This window comes from Rhinatrema bivittatum, chromosome 3, assembly GCF_901001135.1.
Source record: "Rhinatrema bivittatum chromosome 3, aRhiBiv1.1, whole genome shotgun sequence".
NCBI lineage: Eukaryota > Metazoa > Chordata > Amphibia > Gymnophiona > Rhinatrematidae > Rhinatrema > Rhinatrema bivittatum.
In genome coordinates, this window is record NC_042617.1 from 492113721 (window position 1) to 492135496 (window position 21776).

At 43.9% G+C, this 21776-nt stretch overlaps 1 protein-coding gene across 1 annotated transcript in view; it reads right to left on the reverse strand.

Annotated features, from left to right (window-relative positions):
* Positions 1–12748: 12748 nt before the first annotated feature.
* The window catches only part of MMUT (methylmalonyl-CoA mutase), a 104309-nt gene continuing 95281 nt past the window's right edge, over positions 12749–21776 (reverse strand). Inside the window, exons 12-13 of the mRNA XM_029596091.1 lie at positions 16629–16796; positions 12749–13148 (exon numbers count right to left, since the gene is read on the reverse strand). Of these exons, the coding sequence (XP_029451951.1) occupies positions 13020–13148; positions 16629–16796 (297 nt within the window). The 3' untranslated portion in view covers positions 12749–13019. The remainder of the gene's footprint in view (positions 13149–16628; positions 16797–21776) is intronic.

Here is a 21776-nt window from a genome sequence, read left to right on the forward strand (position 1 = left end):
AGAATTTTATTTTTTTTTTTAATTCTGCTTTATTTGGTTCCTCCTACATAGTATTGCTACGATGCTATCAGGAGGAATCTCAAAAAGGATTTTTCTTTTCATTATGCTCTTGAGCCAGCCCGAGACTGGCATAAAATTTGTTGTGTTGCCAAGAGCGCATTGGCCACACTGAAAATTTATTGGATCACGGGGGTTAGCTAACAGCACTCATCACATGGAAATCCATGTAGAGATTTGGACGCGCTAATCCCCTTATTGGATTGGGGGTTGTGTCCAAAACGCGCGTCCAATTGTATGTTAGGCCATGCGCAGAGGCTAGCGCACGGTATTGAATCAGCTCCTAAGTGGGCAAGCACTAGTGACGGATCTTGCTGTAAGACACAGTGATGGCTTAGAACATTATACGCGTGCCGCCGGGCCTTTTGAAAATAAGCCCGGTGCGCGCAAATCCTCTGGATTTACGCGCGTAACCTTTTGAAAATCCGGACCTTTGTATTTCCTGAAAAACCTCACCAACTGAAGGTCATCACCATATGCCATACAAAATACACCCAAATCCTGTAGCATATTGCAAAGAGGGAGTAAATATAACTTAAAACGAGCAGGACACAAAGAAGAGCCTTGAGGAATGCGAGTCCTCACTGGGGTCCATTTGGATCTGGCGCCACCAACCCGAACCTGTTGATAATGATCTTCTAAAAAAAGACCGGAACCAGTGGAGAAACTATACCCCCAGCTCCTACCTCTGCTAATCTTCTACACATTGTTTCATGCGACAAGGAACCAAAAGCAGAGGAGATATCTAACAGGACAATTATCACATCCTCCCTCCGATCTAGAAACTGTAACACAAAACCAGAGATAGATAGTAACATCTCGGTTCCCCAGCCCTTCCTGAACCCACATTGACATTCATGGAGAATTTGATTATTTTCAATATGATCCACTATCTGAGTTAACACCACCCTCTCAATTACCTTACCCAGCGAGGGAAGAATAGTATTAGGTCGTTAGCTCGCTGGATCATTGGGCGGTAACTTAGGTTCCTTCAAAATGGGACACACTATCCCTCCCTTAAACTGAAAGGGCAGCAATCCTTCCTCTAATGACTGATTTACTCAAGTTCTATAAATGTCCAATAACTACCACAACACTCTCACTACCCTTCCCTACCCTATCTACTGTTTCTTGGACATATAAATCTTTATAGATGAAAATAACACCCCCACCCCTCTTACCACTCTGGCTTGATGATAAAGTCTATAACCCGATGAGTGTTAGAAATTCAACAACATAGTATCTTCCTCCCCATGCCATGTCTGTCTTAAAAGTAGTTAATCAGGTTTAAAATCATTTAAAAATGCTAAAATTAAATCACCTTAGTCCTAACCGAACAACATTAATAAACCTACAAATAACAATCCTTCCACCCACCTGTCTCTTTTCTAGAGGACAGGTGTTTAAATTACCCAAATTTACCCCTCCTTTCTCTCTTAAACCTACCTAATCTACACAACCCATACTTACCCCTTCCCATCTGCACAGAAACCAAACTAGACATCATCATAAAAAAACAAAACCAACCCGGCCCACACCAAGAGGCTAGCCTGTAATCCCTTTAGACCAAAAAACAGCATGCCCAATTCCAATCAAAGCTCCAACAAAAAGGCCCTCACCCTTTGCTTGTGGCCTTTTGCCAGCACCTGGCAAGCCTGCCAGCAAGGCAGCTCTGAAAGAGAAAGACTGGGAGACCCTAATCAGATCTCTACACTCATAGGACCAGGACAGGCTTGGTGTCCAGGAAGGAGATGGAGTCAGGTAGGTAGGCATTTTTCATTTTCTATCAATCATAAATCCCTGGATCATACAAAAAATCTCAAACACAAACTTCAGATTTTGTCTAAATCACCAAGAAGTAGAGCACACCCCTAGACTATGCATATCTTGTCCTGGCGTTAACTTTATCTGGCAACTTGGATATAGGACATTACAAGAAAAACTCCTAAGGGTCCTGTATGTAATAAGGTTTTGGCCAGTTTTAGCCACCCAGCAAAAACTATTTTTAAAATCATTTGACAGCATTGCATCAACAATTTTAGAAAATGGATACAAGATCTTATTCAGATGATATTTAACAACTAATAGATTACACAGATATTAGTTAACTGTTGGAAGCAAACACAGAACAGACAATGAAGTATAAATAGAAATGTGCGGACAAAACTGAACTGGAAACCACAACAAACTAGATGCTGTAGGCAGTGCAACATTACCATTCCTCATAAAACATCAAACAAAATCAAGAAATACAAATCATGAATCATAATAGTAAAATTATACTTCAAAACGTGATTTCAAAAATCCAATAATTAAAAAATGTTATAAATTTCCCAAAACATCAATAAAATATTTCAAAATGGCAGAGGCATCAAATAATATTCAATAATTAAAACTAATAAGGATTCTAAAATTTCCTTTTCTCCATACCTGAGATCGTTTGGCTCCTGTTTCTCCCAATTCTTCACTCAACCAACAGGTGTACCCCAGGGTTCTTCACTATCTTCTATATTATTCAACATTTATCTTCTACCTCTGGGCCTCATTCTCTAAAGTATCACAGGCCTGCGATACTTTAGAAGATGAGGGGCCGGGAAAAATAGTGGAAACTATTCTCAAGAACAAAATTGTAAAGCATATAGAAAGACATGATTTAATGGAACATAGTCAACATGGATTTACCCAAGGGAAGTCTTGCCTAACAAATCTGCTTCATTTTTTTGAAGGGGTTAATAAACGTGGATAAAGGTGAACCGGTAGATGTAGTGTATTTGGATTTTCAGAAGGCGTTTGACAAAGTCCCTCATGAGAGGCTTCTACGAAAACTAAAAAGTCATGGGATAGGAGGCGATGTCCTTTCGTGGATTACAAGCTGGTTAAAAGACAGGAAACAGAGAGTAGGATTAAATGGTCAATTTTCTCAGTGGAAAAGGGTAGACAGTGGAGTGCCTCAGGGATCCTTACTTGGACCGGTGCTTTCAATATATATATAAATGATCTGGAAAGGAATACGACGAGTGAGGTTATCAAATTTGCAGATGATACAAAATTATTCAGAGTAGTTAAATCACAAGCAGACTGTGATACATTGCAGGAGGACCTTGCAAGATTTGAAGATTGGGCATCCAAATGGCAGATAAAATTTAATGTGGACAAGTGCAAGGTGTTGCATATAGGGAAAAATAACCGTTGCTATAGTTACACGATGTTAGGATCCATATTAGGAGCTACCACCCAGGAAAAAGATTTAGGGATCATAGTGGCTCAGTGTGGCTCAGTGTGCTGCAGCAGTCAAAAAAGCAAATAGAATGTTAGGAATTATTAGGAAGGGAATGGTTAATAGAACGGAAAATGTCATAATGCCTCTATATCGCTCCATGGTGAGACCACACCTTGAATACTGTGTACAATTCTGGTCGCCACATCTAAAAAAAGATATAGTTGCGATGGAGAAGGTACAGAGAAGGGCAACCAAAATGATAAAGGGGATGGAACAGCTTCCCTATGAGGAAAGGCTGAAGAGATTAGGGCTGTTCAGCTTGGAGAAGAGACGGCTGAGGGGGGATATGATAGAGGTCTTTAAGATCATGAGAGGTCTTGAACGAGTAGATGTGACTCAGTTATTTTCACTTTCGAATAATAGAAGGACTAGGGGGGCATTCCATGAAGTTAGCAAGTAGCACATTTAAGACTAATCGGAGAAAATTCTTTTTCACTCAACGCATAATAAAGCTCTGGAATTTGTTGCCAGAGGATGTGGTTAGTGCAGTTAGTGTAGCTGGGTTCAAAAAAGGTTTGGATAAGTTCTTGGAGGAGAAGTCCATTAATGGCTATTAATCAATTTTACTTTTTTTTTTTTTTTAATTCTTTATTTATGAATTTTTCAATATAATTACAAGAATAAACCTTGACTGAAATTACAGAAATTATTATAACATGAAATAATATAATTACCATTAGCATATATATTCATATCCAATGGATACATCAACAATGATTTCTTTGTTTTTCATAGGCAAAAAAGGGGGGGGGGAGGAGAACCAAAGGAAAAAATAGAGAAGTACATCATTGAAATAATATTCACTTAACTATTGGTATCTCTCTATATATTGACTCCGAGCATTTTAACTTAGGCCCTTCCATCCAAAAACTTTCTCAATTGATCTGGCATAAAGAAAACATATATATTTCCAGAAAATTTTACAATGCACCTACAAGGAAAACGGAGAGCAAAGCTAGCCCCTTTGGCCAAGGCCTCCGGGCGCATAGCTAAGAATGATCTCCTTCGTTGTTGGGTGGGGCGTGATAGGTCAGGATATACCCTCACAACCCCTCCCATGAAAACATCATTAATATTCTGAAAAAATGCTTTCATCAGAAAATTTCTTTCTATTTCAGTATAAAATTGAACAAACAGTGTGGCCCTTTCCGTGATTTCCAATTCCGAATTCTCCAAATATTGTGTCAAATTATTGGAAGTCTCTCTTTCTCCTCCAACGGAACTTTGTAAACTACTCCTTAAAAAGAAGAGTTTTTTAACAGTCGGAACTTTTGCAGCTTCAATCTTGAGTGTTTCCATGGCAAAACGCTTGAAAGTCACCAAAACAGGCTCACCCATTACTTTGGGGAAATTAACCAATCTTGCATTGGAACAACGTAAATAATTTTCAACAGACTCCAGTCTCCTTTGTGATGTTATGCAATCCTTCATAATTAAGGCATTTTGGGACTGTGTCTGATTTACTTTAGTAGTTAAATCTTGGATGCAATTTGTATGGTTTTGGATCAACAAAGTATGTTCTTTTTTAACAGATTCAACTTTTGATTCAAATTTGCCAAGCAATTGAGATTGAGTGTTCAGAGTACGAGCCATGGTAGCCATTAATTCCCAAATGGCTTCCAGTGTTATAACTGCTGGCTTCTCAAACTCCAAGGGACTTAGAGTGTTTCCTCCCAATTCCCCCAGTGGAGCCTCTCTTGATATTCTTTGAGATTCCTCACTGCCCGCGTTAACCAAAGTCTCCTCGGGTCTTTCACATACCTCCAACAGCTGGGGGAGGGGAAGTCCTGCTCCGTATAGAGGAGTAGATCCCTCTCGTTGTTCACCCACAGCTGGTGTTGCTTCCGGGGTTACAATTCCACTGCTCGAACGAAGGGGAGAGCTACTCAGCAGGCCTCGGGGTGCTGGTGGGCTCAAGGTGATCTCGCCTGGTGATAGTACCGCTTCTCCCGGTTTCACCACAGTGGAGCTTGGATTCCCCACCTCCAGAGATACCGACGCGAACTCAGTAATGTATCGTTGCCCCGCAGGACTGGGTAGGCTTGAGGGATAAACTCTTACCCTTCCTTTGCGCTTGTGAGGCATATTAAGAAAGTTGAACCTCTTCGGAAAATTTTAAACAGGAAAATTGTAAGCGCAGTGCGGAGCAACTCGGTTCAGCGTCTGCTGGCGGCGGCCATCTTGGCTCCTCCCCGATCAATTTTACTTAGGGAATAGCCACTGCTATTAATTGCATCAGTAGCATGGGATCTTCTTAGTGTTTGGGTAATTGCCAGGTTCTTGTGGCCTGGTTTTGACCTCTGTTGTAAACAGGATGCTGGGCTTGATGGACTCTTGGTCTGACCCAGCATGGCAATTTCTTATGTTCTTATGGAGACCGCCAGTGTCCTCAACCGGAAAGCATTGACACCCGGCAGGGTGGATGCCCTATGATGAGTAAAGACATGGCTTACCTTGATATGATGAACGACCATGTGTAATGGCAGCCGAGGGTGGGCTGCTGAGTCCATCTGTCTACACTAAGGAAAACGAAATTATCAGGTAAGTAATTTCTCCATTTCTAGCGTGTAGCAGATGGACACAGGACCAATGGGATGTATAAAAGCTACTCCCGAACTGGGTGGGAGGCTGCCCGTGGTCCAATAAGGATTGCCCTTGCAAATGCTGTGTCCTCCTGAGCCTGAACATCCAGATGGTAGAATCTGGAGAAGGTATGGATGGAGGACCACGTTGCCGCCCTGCAGATCTCGGCAGGTGACAGCATTCTGGTTTCTGCCCAGGAAACCGCCTGGGCTCTGGTGGAATGGGCCTTGACCTGTAGAGGTGGTGGTTTTCCCGCTTCTACGTAGGCCGCCTTGATGACTTCTTTGATCCAGCAGGCAATGGTTGCCCATGAGGCCGCTTCCCCTTGCTTCTTCCCGCTGTGCAGGACGAACAGATGGTCCGTCTTTCGTACCGGTTCTGACATTTCCAGGTATCTGGATAGTAGTCTGCCAACGTCGAGATGGCATAGAGACCGGCCTTCTTCCGACTTCTTCACACCTTCCGTGGTTGGTAATGAAATGGTTTGTGCTGGGTCCAGGCGGTACATGGCCGATAAGGCTCGACCCCCTTTGAATAAGGATTCCGGCGCATTCCACTCCAGGTCAATTAGCTGTTGTGCCGCCTGTAAGAGGGGAAAATGGTGGGACGTCTGTCGAAGGCCCTCCAGCAGGGGGTTCATTCTAGGTTCCCCCGGGGTGCTTTGGCCCGGGATAGCGAACTCCGACAAGCATTGAGATACCAGGTCCGGAAGCTCATCCTTTGAGAAGAAGCGTCTCATGGTTCGATGCGGCTCCGTCCCCAAGGGGAGTTCTCCCTCCTCGAGGGGCTCAACTTCTTCCTCGGAGAAATCAGTGTCCCCGTAGGTGGGGCTTCTTGGTGGTGGGAGCCTGTGCCTAGGCCTCGAGGGTCCTGGGGCATGAGGGTCTTCCGGAGCATATGGATAGCCGGCCCGGGGTTCAGTCTGCATCTTGACAAAGGCGTGAATCCCTTTAAATAACTCCACCCAGGAGATTGATGCCGGGTCCAAGTTGAGGGGCGCCGGTTCCCTGGGGTTCCCCGTCAGAGGGATGGAATCACTGGGGCCAGCTAGATCCGGGGTGCCTTCCGAGGAGCTGGCACTGGCCTGGGTCTCCCAGGGCCTCCTCACAGTGTGCTCATAGGGCATCCGCTTCCTCGCTCTGTGCAGCTCTGATGTGGCATGCAGGGCAGAGGCCTTGGGCTTTTATGCCTATTATTGGAGGTGCCGCTTCTGTGGACGCGTAAGCTCTTATGCGATCCATTGCGTCTGGTATATGCTCGCCGGTTTTGCTCCGAGCCGTAGGTATGCGCCTTGCACTGTGCGCGAAGCTTATGCGCGGAGGATTTAAAGTGCGCCTAATAAGGTGCGTCCAAAATTTATGTGCGCCTATAATGCGCGCCCAACTATCGGCGCCTATCCAAAAATCGGCGCCTATAATACGCGCCCAAAAATCGGCGCCTATAGTACGCGCCCAAAAATCGGCGCCTATAGTACGCGCCCAATTACTGGGCGCCTAGCTTAAAATATGCACTTAGCTTAATTTGTGTGCTCTATCGGGCGGCGGGCAGCGAAGAAAGCCAAGATAGCGATGGCGAGTGTGTGGGCAATATGGCGACCTCCTCAGAGGGTCTCCACGTGGGCAGACCCTGCTCCTCCTCGATCTTCGGAGACCGTTTAAATAGAAGATGTACACCTTACCTTGTCTTCGGTGCTTCCCGGTTTTGACCCGGGCGGTTTCCGGCTGTGGGGGGAGAGGGTAAATACCTTCACTGCCGCGCTCGAGGGGATGCACCTGCTGCCTCTCAGCCACACCCGAACTCCTCTCACTCGGGGGCTAAGTCCTCGCCGTGATTCGGCTCCGGACCGAGGCTGCCTCTGTGCCGCGCCCGAACCCTTCTCGCTCGGGGGCTAGGTCCCTGCTGCGATTCGGCCACCGGACCGAGGCTCTTACCTCCGAGGGACCACGGAAATCACCTCGGGAAACTCAACTGGGGGAGGGACCCGAGGGTATCACCGCAGGAGTGCGGGGCTCGTCTTCAGGATGTTTTTGTTCTTTAATTTTGTTGTAACGCTCGGCGAGCGTGAAGATAGCTCCTAACTGCTTTGGAGATGGAAAAATACTGAGAATCTGCACTTCCTGCAGGGGTATATGTACTAGGTGCTGACGTCAGATTGAAATCTGATCTGTCTCCAACTGCTAGCATGAGTACACTATACCCATTGGTCCTGAGTCCATCTGCTACACGCTAGGAAAACCAGCATTGCCAGGACATAAACTGGGGCAGCCAGTGATAGGTACATGCAGGGCCGGTGGAAGCACTAGGTGAACTAGGCCTAGGCCTAGGTCACCGAGTATTAGGGGGCGCCACGAGCAGTGGTATCCTGAGGGGAGCCAATGCCCCCGGGCGCAGGGAGGCTCATGCAGCCGCAGTTTGTCACAGGCTTTTTTTTTCTACCTTCCCTTTCTTATTTTTTTGCCAATTCCTTTTATATTGTCTTTTTTTCTATTTCTTTTCTCTCCATCTTCTTCCCTCAAACACACAGTCAGGTTCTCATTCTCACATGCATTTCTCTCTCTCACACACACACAGGCTCTCACTGTCACATGCTCTCTCTCATACAATCATTCATACACTCAGAGGCTCTCACATGCTGTCTCTGCAAACATTCAGGTTCTCACTCCCACAAATAGTCTCTCAACTCATCTCATATACACACACACACACACACACTACAGACCCTCAGCCTCTCTCTCACCTCTGGGCCTCCTCTTCACGGGTCGCCGCAGAATGGGCTCTGCAGCAGCCCTGATCTTCTCGGGCCGCAGCGGCCCTGCTACCGGGCTTCTTCCTCTTCTCTGGCCGCTGCGACTTGGATTCGCGGCGACCCATAAGCGCTGCTCCTCTTCTGCATGCGCTGATGCTCCTCCTCCTTCCTGCCCATGCGGCTCCGGCAAAGTTTACTTCCGGGGCCGCACAGGCAGGAAGGAGGAGGAGCATCAGCGCGTTTAAACGCAATCTTTTTCTTCGGGCCATGGTGACGTGAGCTCCACCACGGCCCTGCCGATCTGCCTGCTATGTGTCGCTGCTCAGCCGCCAGTGGGGCTGAGCAGCGACACATAGCAGGCAGATCGGCAGGGCCGTGGTGGAGCTCACGTCACCATGGCCCGAAGAAAAAGATTGCGTTTAAACGCGCTGATGCTCCTCCTCCTTCCTGCCTGTGCGGCCCCGGAAGTAAACTTTGCCGGAGCCGCATGGGCAGGAAGGAGGAGGAGCATCAGCGCATGCAGAAGAGGAGCAGCGCTTATGGGTCGCCGCGAATCCAAGTCGCAGCGGCCAGAGAAGAGGAAGAAGCCCGGTAGCAGGGCCGCTGCGGCCCGAGAAGATCAGGGCTGCTGCAGAGCCCATTCTGCGGCGACCCGTGAAGAGGAGGCCCAGAGGTGAGAGAGAGGCTGAGGGTCTGTAGTGTGTGTGTGTGTGTGTGTATATGAGATGAGTTGAGAGACTATTTGTGGGAGTGAGAACCTGAATGTTTGCAGAGACAGCATGTGAGAGCCTCTGAGTGTATGAATGATTGTATGAGAGAGAGCATGTGACAGTGAGAGCCTGTGTGTGTGTGAGAGAGAGAAATGCATGTGAGAATGAGAACCTGACTGTGTGTTTGAGGGAAGAAGATGGAGAGAAAAGAAATAGAAAAAAAGACAATATAAAAGGAATTGGCAAAAAAATAAGAAAGGGAAGGTAGAAAAAAAAAGCCTGTGACAAACTGCTTAAAAAACTAAGATCAGACAGCAAAGGTAAAAAAAAAAAAAAAAAAAAACTTTTTAGTGATTGGCACATGTAATCTTTGGGAATATGCAAGAGTAGCACTTTCTCTATGCGGATCTCACAATGTACGAGATCCGCATAGAGAAAGTGGAAGCCCACGGGGCCTGCTCAGAGGAGGCAGCAGAATGGGCTTCAGTATCCGTAGCAGCAATCGGCAACTCCCCAATAGCCATGCGGCAGCAGTGACAGTGGCAGCAGAGGAATGAGAGAGGTTCTGAGGTTGCTGGCAAAAGAAAGAGAGGGGGTCTGCCTTTAGTGTGTGCATGTGTATGAATGGGACTCTGCCTGGGGGTGTATGTGTGTGAATTCATGGGTGCCTGCCTGGGGGTCTGTGTGTGTGAGAATGAATGTGTGCATGCCTGGGGGATGGGGAGGGAGTAGTGTGAAAATGAATGGGAGCCTGCCTGGGGGTCAGTGTGTGTGTGTGTGTGTGTGAATGACTGGGAACTTGCCTGGGTGTGTGTGTTTGTGTATACGTGAGGGAGCCAGTGAGTGTGAGAGCACGAGTGTGTGAGAAAATCCAAGGGAGTAAGAGTTTGTGTGTGTGTTGTGGGGGGGGGGGGGGGAGCCTTCTTGGACTCAGGTATAGGGGACCCAGGTATAGGGGAACCGTTTGTTTGAAACGCCCACAGATAAGGAAGAGCTGCCCCTGAAGTGGTGGTGGTGATCTGCTGCAAGGCTCCGGTGTTCATATCAGTTTTTTGGGCTAAGAGATATTTTATTAGAAGACGTGGGAGGAAGATTTTTGCTACCCCTTCTTCCTACCCTGGTAAGGAACAGCAAAAGTTACATGTTCCAGCATCCCTTTCCAACTTGGGATCTGTGAAAGAGAGTGAGATCAAGAAAAACTAAGGAAAACTGAGTAATACTAAATTTGAGTTACACCTGATGACCCCCCCCCTTCCGAGTCTTCACCCAGGGATGAGAAATAATTGAGAATCCTGTGCAGAGACTGGGTAACAGAGTTTTTGTCCAACTGGAAGGATTTTTTCCATCCCAAAAAGGAGTCCTGACCACCTAGGAACCTCATTAATTCAAGCCCTGGATAGTGAGTGTTTCCCTTGCCTCTGGGCACAAGTTAAGAGACCCTTGCACAGACAGAGCAAGAAAGAACTGTAACAGTCACCTGTGGAGACCAAAGGAATTAATTTAAAATTTACCATTTTCCATCTGATTACCCATCAGTAAAGATATTGATTTTGGACTCAACTCGCATCTCCTGTCTCTTATTTTTCATACTCACAGGGCTGGATTTTAAGCCGAATGCGTGGACGTACATTTGTGCACGCAACCCACCGCACACAAATGTATGCCCGATTTTATAACATGTGCGCGCAGCCGCGCGCATGTTATAAAATCCAGGGTTGGCGCGCGCAAGGGGGTGCACACTAGTGCACCTTGCACGTGCCAAGCCCTGATGGCTTTTCCCTGTTCCCTGAGGCCGCTCTGATGTTGGAGAAAACTTTCCTTTCCCCCCCCCCACCTCCTACCTGTCCTGCCCCCCAGCCCGTAACCCCCGTACCTTTATTTCAAAGTTACACCTGCCAGAGAGGCCTCTGGCAATGCCCCCGCCCATTTTTTTAAGCCCTGGGGCTTACACGTGTCCCGGGGCTTTATGCGTGCTGCCGGGCCTTTTGAAAATAGGCCCGGCGCACATAACTCCTACGCGCGTAAATCCACCTGGATTTACACGCATAGGCTTTTAAAATCTGCCCCACAGCATCTACAGTGTTGAGAGAAAAAGGTATCCTTCCTCAAGGGTACAGAAAGGACAATAAGGAATGTGTAAAAAGGTCACCCCTGTCACATTGGGCTTTTGCAGCTGTGATTCAGGCCAACAGTAACCTGGTAAACTAGAGAAAAGTTCATTTGTTTGTTAGGTTTTTCGATTCTTCGCCTTTCCTACCTTACTTGATTTTTAAATGTAATTACTTTAGTAGGGAGTTTAGTTTACTGATGTATTAGATGTCAGATTAGTATAGAGTTTTTAACATGAAATTGTATTTTTCTCCATCTTTCTATTTGATTTAATTTAATTTATATTATTTATTTTATTATAGTTATCTTGGGTTTTATGTTGGTTTATGCTTAATCCACACAAGTTAGCTAATATTTTATTGAGTTATTCCTTATCACTTTTTATGATTTGCTTTATTTTTTTCTTTTTTTTCAATTTTTTACCATTGTAAACTGTTTTGGTCAATTATATATTGTTAAAGACGGTATAGAAATACCATAAATAAATATCACCCCCCACTTACAAAGGATCCGGTCCCGGGAGTAAGAGGGAATGTGAAAGAGCTAGTTGGTGAGAGGTTCCAGTCCCAAAGAGATACAAATTCTTTGATGGCCCCATCTGTGCAGGATAAGCATACCAGGCTGAGGTTACTTACATTATGCCACACCTCTCTGGTCCTTACTGAATAGACTGTAACTCTGTATGACTGTATCCCAGTCATGATTTTCTGTGTATCAAGTTTCCACGACAGCCATTACATCTAAATCAGCTTCTTCAATGATTGCCTCTAGATCGGACTTTATTTCCCATGCTATAAGCATTAGTGTACATAGCTTTCCAGATATTGCCTTTTTTTCCCATTTGTATACAAATATTTAATGTTTTAATTACCTGTGAGCTTTGTTCACCCATCCCTGACGAGTCCAGTTTAAAGCCTTCAGTTCCTGGGCACCTTATGTGGCAGTCTGGATTTCAGTTTCTATCCTACCTAACTTTATACTGGTATATTCAGTGGATGACTTACCTGGTTAAGTCCCGCTTAATATCCCAGCCAGGGCTATTTACCTGGCTAACTTCCAAACTGACCACTTAGATAGCAGTTTTATTAAATATTTATTCATATCACTAAATTCTGACCATACCCAAAACTGGTCAATTTAATTAGCACTTTATAGTTACCTTTTCCTATTAAATGTAATAACCATGAATCAGAATATATTAAATAAAATTATATACCTTATTTACCCAAATAGCATGAAAGAATTTTAAACCATTTTTTAAAATTTTGAATATAATTATGCTTTAATTTTTTTTTTAATCAGCCATAGACCTAATAACATATTTACACAAGCATATAGCAAAGCTGTCTTACACATGAACAATGTGCAGAGACTTAACTTTCTTAGAAAGTAGACAGTGCATCAGTCATTGAAGCTAAATCAGTAATCATGACTGTCATTTGATTTACTATGGGTTGAAATCACATGGAGGAGATACATTAAAACAAATAAAATCAGATTGTTTTCTGTCAAGATTAGTTGCTTTGATATGGTGTTACATTGATTGTTGTCTCTTGTCCAGGCATTTCTCAATATCGTCGACCACCTGAACAGCTGCTTTTGGAATCCGAGTCCCTGGACCAAATATGCTGGAAACACCAGAGTTGAATAGGAATTCATAATCCTGTTGACAAGAACAGTTTGATAAATTAATATTTGAAAATACAATATACATATATTAGGATAATGAAAAACTTACTAACATACTTAGAAATAAAGACATAAAGAAGAATAAATAAAGAAATAAAGATTCTTTGCCTACTATGTCTTTCTTTCCTTCTGTAATTTGGTTCAGGAAAAATGGTTTTAATTCGTTTTATTTTGCAAATGCAAGTCAGCACAGACAAGCAATGAACAGAGTTCAAAGTTAGGTTGTGGTGACATATGCTCAAGTGTTTTGGGCAGGGATCACGCCTTAAGTCTCTGGCCACCCATGTAAATGTTAAGTTCTTTAGTAGCATTTGGTGTGAAAGTGGAAAACACTGCATACAGTTTTGAATACAAAACTGGATATCATTTTGGTGGGGTTCAATGCGAGCCACCAGGTGGTCTGTAGCCTGCCAGCTTTATCATATCTCTGGACCACACCCTGAACAAAAAGTGAAAAGAGGAAGCTTGGGTGATACAGCACATATCATTGCAAGAGGAAATTGTTGGCCAATCATCTGGATATAGGTTGAACAAAGTTGGGGCTAGCACTCAGCTCTATGAAAATCCATTGATCTGCTCCCTCCATGTGTCGATGCCTTACCCAAGATGGACTCTGAATTATCTGTTATAAAGAACTGTTTCAATGGCGGTGAAAGAAACTAGAAGAAATTTCTATCCAGCTCTGCTAGAGTGCTCCGGTATGTTTTGCAACATACGGGCCGATACAGTAAAGTCCGGGGGAGACCAGCGCGCACACAGGACACTCTCCTGTGCGTGCGATACAGTATGCAAATTAGGTCCGGCGGTAGAAACAGGTAAAAAGAGGCGCTAAGGACACTAGCACGTCCCTAGCGCCTCTTTAGGGACAGGAGCGGCAGCTGTCAGCGGGTTTGACAACCGACGCTCAATTTTGCCGGCGTCGGTTCTCGAGCCCGCTGACAGCCACGGGTTCGGAAACCGGATGCCGGCAAAATTGAGCTTCCGGTTTTCAACCCGCGAGCCGCGGGCCTACTTTGAATTTTTTTACCCTTCGGGACCTCCAACTTAATATCAGTTTTTACTGCTTTTCTGTGCACTTCCCCGGCGCCGGCAGAAATTAGCGCCTACCTTTGGGTAGGCGCTAATTTCTTAAGGTAAAATGTGCAGCTTGGCTGCACATTTTACTTACTGAATGGCGCGGGAATACCTAATAGGGCCATCAACATGCATTTGCATGTCGAAAACACGCGTCCAATCGAGGGTTAACAGTGCGCTCCATCTGAGCACACTGTACTGTATCGGTCCGTTTGATTGTTGTCTACATATTGTTTGTTTAAACCTTATTAGGTGAATTTTAAAAGCCCTGCGCGCACTAAAACTGGGAGATATGTGCATGTTAGGCCGGCGCGCATCAAGCGGATTTTAAAAGGTCCCAAGGGCATGCATATCTCCTGCTGCGCGCACGATTTAGAAGTTTCTGAAAAGGGGTGGACTGTGGGCAGGACATGGGTGTATCAGGACCTGGCCAAGAAATGTGTGCGTAAATACTTACGCGTCCTTGCGTGCACCAGGGTCCCCGGCCATGTAAATTTAGGCAAGTCAAGTCAGTGAGGTTGGGGCTAATGGGAGGAGGGGAGGGGGAAGGGAGGCTATTAAATTAGGAGGGGGGGGGGTTGCAAGTCCTATATCTAAACTGGGCATGAACTGGGAAAATGGCAAATAGCATTGGTGTGTGTCCCTTGTAAAATTCCCCCACTTACATGGTTGATGCGAGATTTGCGCGTACATGTACATGCATCCAGCCTATTTTATAACATGCACATATACGCGTATATATTATAAAATGGACACGTCTCTGGATGCGTGTGAACGAACGCGCACACATGTTTTTTTATTTGTTTTTATATACTGACATCGGTTTACATATTGTCTGGTGAGATAGTGTGATAACTATTGAGACATTATAAAATTACAGCGAAATAATGTTTTGTAACGTATAACATTAGAACATTGTAGAATAAAAGTGAATTATCTTGATAAAATAACAGCTTACATTTAATTTGACTACTGAGAAATTGTGGGATATATGCGGGGTTAGAGTTTTGTTTGGTATTGTATTTTAATCAGGCGCCTGCACACCTGTTTAAAAGTTACCGTCATTGTCGGGTTACAATTTTTAAACCTATTTTTTATAAAACCATTTTCCAATAAAGATTTTTGGGGTTAAATAATTACAAGTAATACCAGCACTGCTGATTAGTGTTGCAACTAGCTTGGTATGATTGCTTGATTTTATTTATTTGTATATGGAAAAAAAGGGAATCACTGAACAGCTTTTTGGCAATCTTTGTGGGGCATTTGATATTTAAAAGTGTTTTATACATTTTCAGACCCTCTGGGGTCAATATTCAAAAGATAGCTGTTCAGCTAAGTTAGTTGGATATTCAGCAGCATGCTATGTTGAATAAATCATCTGCTATTGAGCAGGTTTAACTCAGCCAAGTTATCTGTCTAGGGCTGAATATCACTACTTATCCGGCTAAGCAGCACCACCCCGATCTGCACATTGCCTGCCCACAACTTAAATGACTTATTCAGCTATCTAGTGTGTAAATATCGATCTCCCTATGTTTAGTGGGTCTTTCCGTTTTTGGGGGGTTCTTTTGTTTCTCTTTTTTATTTTATTAGACCAAACAATGAGGACATAACTGATCGAGCTTGCTCTCTTCCTTAAAAAAAACAAAAAAACAAAGGTCATACTCAGCATTATACAAGTTTTATGAATATTCCAGTTGTTGAAACAGCAATTTAATCCACGATTATTTTCATAATTATATTCCTTCTTTTCTCCCCATTCACACAAACCTTTGACAAGAGCAGTTGGGCTGTTCAATTCTGGAACAAATGGTCAGCTGTACAAATATTCACCAGTCAGTAAGGACAACCCCAACAGACCAAAATAGTAAAAACAGAAGAAAATATAGCAATCTCTCATATATTCAACATACTCTGAGCAAGTGTAAGCAAAAATGTGCAGAAAGCTTTATTTTCCTAAATGATGGTTCTTTCTCTTCAACCTTTTATTTGCTTAATTTAAAATATTTTTCTGCTGGATGTGTGAAAAGCTTTTTTTTTTTGTCTTTAAACTTTACTTTCTCTCCTGAGGCACCCCTAGAACCAGTAAAGATACAGCTACATTCTATTTCAGTGAATTCAATTAATTTGCTGTATCACTTTACTCTAAGGCGTACTACCTGCATATTCCTCATGACAACCTCAAGGACTGGCTTTCTGTGAGAACAGCTGCTAAAATATAAAACTTCAGCCAAGTAAAAGAACTTTGCAAGTTAATATATTCATGCTGGGAGCAAATGTTATCTTAAATTTAACTTAATTTTAATTTCTAGCTTACATTTCACTTTTTGCAATCAGAACACCATTAGCACAGATTACAATTCAAATCTACATATATTACCTGGGGTGGTATAACTCCACCACATATGACAAGAATATCAGGACGCCCAAGGGCACACAGCTCTTTTACGAGTTCAGGAACCAGAGTTTTATGGCCTGCAGCCAGAGTGCTCACCCCCACACAGTGCACATCAGCATCTACAGCTTGCTGGGCCACCTCGGGAGGTGTCTGAGGGAAGAGAAAATGAAATGATAAAGAAGAGTCACTGAGATTAGTAAAATAATCCCTAGGGTACACTTGAAATATGTTTTATGGCAAAATATAAATCATACAAAAATAATCCTAAGTAGGCCAAAAAAAATACAATTGGATCCCACTAAAATTCCTGCCTTGATAAATATTCAATTTTATAACAAAAGAAACATCAAGTGACTAGACCTATTGTGGATTGGGAACTGGTGAGATTAGGACTAAATGGTAGATTTTTCTCAATGGAGAAAGGTGAATAGTGGAGTGCTCCAGAGATCTGTTCTGGGACCACTGCATTTTAACATATTTATGAATGACCTGAAAATAGGTATGAGTGAGGTGATCAAATTTGCTGTTGACACAAAATTATTCACAGTTGTTAAATCACAAGAGGATTTTGAGAAATTGCAAGAGGACCATGCGAAACTAGGAGATTGGGTATGCAAATGGCAAATGAAATTTAATGTGGACAAGTATAAAATGAGGCACTTAAGAAAGTAATCCAAATTATAACTACACAATGCAAGGTTCCACTTTGGGAGATATCACACAGGAAAAGGATCTAGGGGTCATTGTTAAAAATATGTTGAAATGCTTTGCCCAGTGTGAGATGGCCAAGAAAGCAGATAGAATGCTAGGAATAATTAGGAAAGGAATGGAGAAAAAAAGAGAATATCATAATGCCATGGTGCAAATTCATCTGAAGTATTTTGTGCAGTTCTGTTAACTATATCTCAAAAAAGATATACTAGAATTAGAAAAGATACAGAGAAGGGCAACCAAAATGATAACGGGGATGGAACAATTTCCCTATGAGGAAAGACTAAAGAGGTTAGGACTCTTCAACTTGGAGAAGAGACGGCTGAGGGGGGATATGATAGAGGTCTATAAAATAAAGAGAGGAGTGCAATGAGCAAATGTGAATAGCTTGTTTACTTTTTCATAAAGTAAAAAGACTATGGGACACAAAATGAAGTTACTAGGTTATAAATTTAAAACTAATAAGAAAAAATGTCTTTTTTACTCAATGCATAATTAAGCTCTGGAGTTTGCTGCCAGAGGATGTGGTGAAAGCTCTTGGGGCAGATGCAATAACTGTGTGCAGAAAACGGGCGTACAGTGTTGAGAGCCCGTTTTTCTAAAGCACGCCCAGCCACCTCTCCTGGGTGTGCAATTCAATATTTAAATGAGGGGTCACGCTAAAAAGGAGACGCTGGGGAAAAATGTGCGTCCCTAGCACCTCCTCGGCATCCGGTGCCCAGGAGAGGTGGCTGTCGAAAATGGACACTCTATCTAAGAGCGTCTGTTTTCTCCCGCTACCGGCATAGACATGCACAAGATACATGGCCTGAACCATGTATCTTGTGTGAGTACAGGGTGTCCAGAATTTTTTTTTATTCCAAAACCTTTTTGTTTTAAACTTATTACTGCTTTATTTGGTTCCCCCTTCTTAGTATTGCAACGATACTATTAGGAGGAATCATAGAAAACAGGATTTTTCTTTTTTTTCAACGTGCCCTTGAGCATGGCATACCTCTACGCCAGCCCTGGCCTGGCTTAAAGTTTGCTGCGCTGCAAGGGCGCATTGGCCGTGTGAAAAATGTATTGGCTTGCGGGGATTAGCTAATAGCCTCATCTACATGAATTTACATGTGATAAGTGCAATTAGCTATTCGATGAATAGGACGCGCGTTTTGAACGTGCTAATCCCCGTATTGGATCGGGGGTTATAGATGCGCATCCAAAACACGCATCCAATTGCGTGTTAAGCCATGTGCAGCAGTTAGCGCATGGGATTGCATCGGCCCCTTAGTGTAGCTGCATTTATAAAAGGTTTGGACAAGTTCCTGGAGGAGAAGTCCATAAACCATTATTAAGGTGGAATTGCAGAAATGCACTGCTTATCCAGTCATGCATAGCTTCTTACCAGATCTATATTATGCAATATTTACATACAATCTGGGAAAGACCTCAGGAATCCACCAAGTTTCTTCTTCCATGTGAAAGGGAGCCACTACTGGCTCTCAGGCCTTACACTGAAGAACAGTACACTATGATCTGAAGTTCACAAATGCTACTGGCACTAAAAATGAACCCAAATACTTGACATTAGAGGCTCAAAAGAGGCTTTCCTAAGCTGGGTAAAAATCATGCCGACGTCCCGTGATATTGTGGGAGGCTTAGTAACATAGTAAATGATAGCCCATAAAGACCAAAATGGGGGAGGATCACGTGATGTAGTGAGAGCGTTCAGGCGTGTTCTGTGTTGCTCCATGGCCCCACTCCCTTTATCTGCAACCATCGACCCCCCTTGAGACAATTATAGGTTTTTTTCCTACTCGTGCCCTCAAGTTTAGTAGCAGGAGATGGCCCAGTTTCGTTTTTGTGCTTTTGAGTGTGGCGGATGGCAGCTAAATTGATCCGCAAGGAAAAGTAGAAAACTGGGATAACTCCCAATATGGCAACCCAACCCAGAGCCTCTCCGTCACTACAGAAGGCAGCGGGAGAGTTGGACAGCTTGGCGGCAGTGATACTAGTAACTGAGTAAGTTACGCTCCAGATTTGATGAAATTAATTCTTTACTTACTGACCATACCCGGCGGCTTACTGAAACAGAATCGTGCATTGGTGAGGCAAAGGATAAGAGAGAGGCCCTTGAACTCGATCTGACTGCGGCTTGGGTGAAGCTGGTGAAACATGAGTTTAAGTTAGAAGATTGGTAGAACCGCTCACGCCAAAGTAATATCCGGGTCCTCGGGCTCCACGAAACTACCCCGGAAGGCGCTGTTCAGAAGTTAGTTGAGGGATCGGTAAGGAGTCACAAAAGCTGTCACATGCCACTGCATTCCTACATTCTGCAGAGTACAGTCTCGAGTAAAACGCCCTAAAGGAGCTCAGTATAGAAGGAGTGTCACGCACCATCAAACCCTGTGGTGATCGCAGGGCAGATATATGGTGAGATGCTCTGTTGGATCGGATTAAGTTTGCCATCATTTTACCCGGCTTATTACCATACTGAAACAATTGGAATTGAAAATAAGCTAGGTTTTTCTTTGTTCTTTGATGTAGCAATGTATTAATAGAATTTGGAGAGCAAAGTAACTTTCTCTGTGAGCTCCTGAGGGTTCCCGCTGCAAAGCCAGCCTAGCCTGACGCAGTTGCGCACTAAGAGAAATCAATTGCTTATCTAGGAGTTTTCGTCGATGGGTTAAGTATGAAATGACATCCCCTCTCAGGACTGCTTTAGCAGTATACCAAAACAGTATTGGATCTGTCGCATGCACACGATTAAAAGAAAGATAATCTGCCCACTTAGTACATAGATAGTCCTGAAAGGAAGTATCCCCAGCCAAAAAGTAGGGGTATTGCCAAAGACGTCCAAATGTAGCAACCAGGGACCAGCTCAGCTCAATCCATATAGGAGCATGGTCAGACACAATCACGTCCTCAATCTTCGCACCTGTGATCTTAGAAAACAAACAATCACTGATCAAGAAATAATCTATCCGAGATTTAGAGGAGTGTGCTCTTGAGATATAAGAACCCCTTGTCAGTGGGATGTAAGATCCGCCAAGGATCCATCAAATGCAAAGACCGCTCCAAAAATTGAATACCCTTACTGGGGACCAGACCCCGAACACGGGGACCTGACCTGTCCAACTGAGGGTCTCGGATGGAGTTAAAGTCCCCTCCCAAATAATAGCGTGATCTAAATAGGGAAGGAGCAATCTATATAATTTTTGAAAAAAATCAAAATGAGGGCTGTTAGGGGTGTAAATAGTGCACAAGTGAACCGGTTGCCCGTCAAATTCTGCTACTAGAATTAGGTAGCATCCCTGGGGATCCTTAATTTCAGTTTTAATCGACATTGGGAGATTTTTATGTATTAGAATAGCGACTCTGGCAGACCACGTCGTTGCTGAGGCGTAGTGCACTGCCCCCACCCATTGACGGGCCAGCTTTCGATGTTCAACATCATTAAGATGCGTTTCCTGTACAAAGGCCACCGTAGCAGCTTTCTTTTTTAAAACCGTTAATATATTTGTTCTCTTGCTGGGAGAATTTATACCACAAACATTCCAGGAAATTAATCTCAATGATTTATTAGACATTAATTAGGACCTATAGGGTAAAATAGGAAAAAGAAAAACATAACACAGTACACGGAAATTCTGGTATATGGAGGCCGTCCCAGCTGAGACTTCCATATAAGAACCAAGTGGGACTCCCAGGAACCACTGTTCCAGACCATAAAACTGTGAAATAGATTTCTCCTTTACGGACCATGAGCGCTCAGAGCCAAAAAAAGAAATCCCTCCCCCCTACCACCCTCTAACCATCCCTCCATTCCCAGAGCAAACTGCAATCTCTTACCCCCACAAATCCCTCCGAAGAGGAAAAAAAAGATCACTTAAGAGCCAACTAGCCCCGCCCCCCATCCAGCCCCACCCACTGCTGAACATTCCAAGTGAGAAAGCCTCAACCAATATGAGGGTATGAATAAAACCTGGCTAAGCCAGCTTAAGTTAGAATGGCGCCTCCAAAAAGCATATATTGATAGCTCAAACTGTGAACTCCAAAAAGGATAAACAAACTGCTCCGGAGACGAACATCAGGTGGCATCCCAATTCTCAGGGCTTTTGTGGTCCGGCGTAGTCACCTGCCCTGAAATAGTTTGATATGAGAAAAAAAAAAAAACAGCTAGACCAGTGCTGTGTCCCATCCACGTAGGAAACATGAGTTGTACTGGATCCATATGCGATCGTTAGCCCGGGAACTAAATAAAACACAACCAGCACACAGGGAAGAACAGCCTGTCCGTGTGTCCGAGCTAGCCACTACAGGCCCTTTATAGCACATCAGGATCATCAGTTCAAGTAGGTCCCGCAGAGTTATCTTTTATGTTGCCATGTTCTTGTACACATTTACCTGCCTCCACTGGATCCGAAAACCATTTAA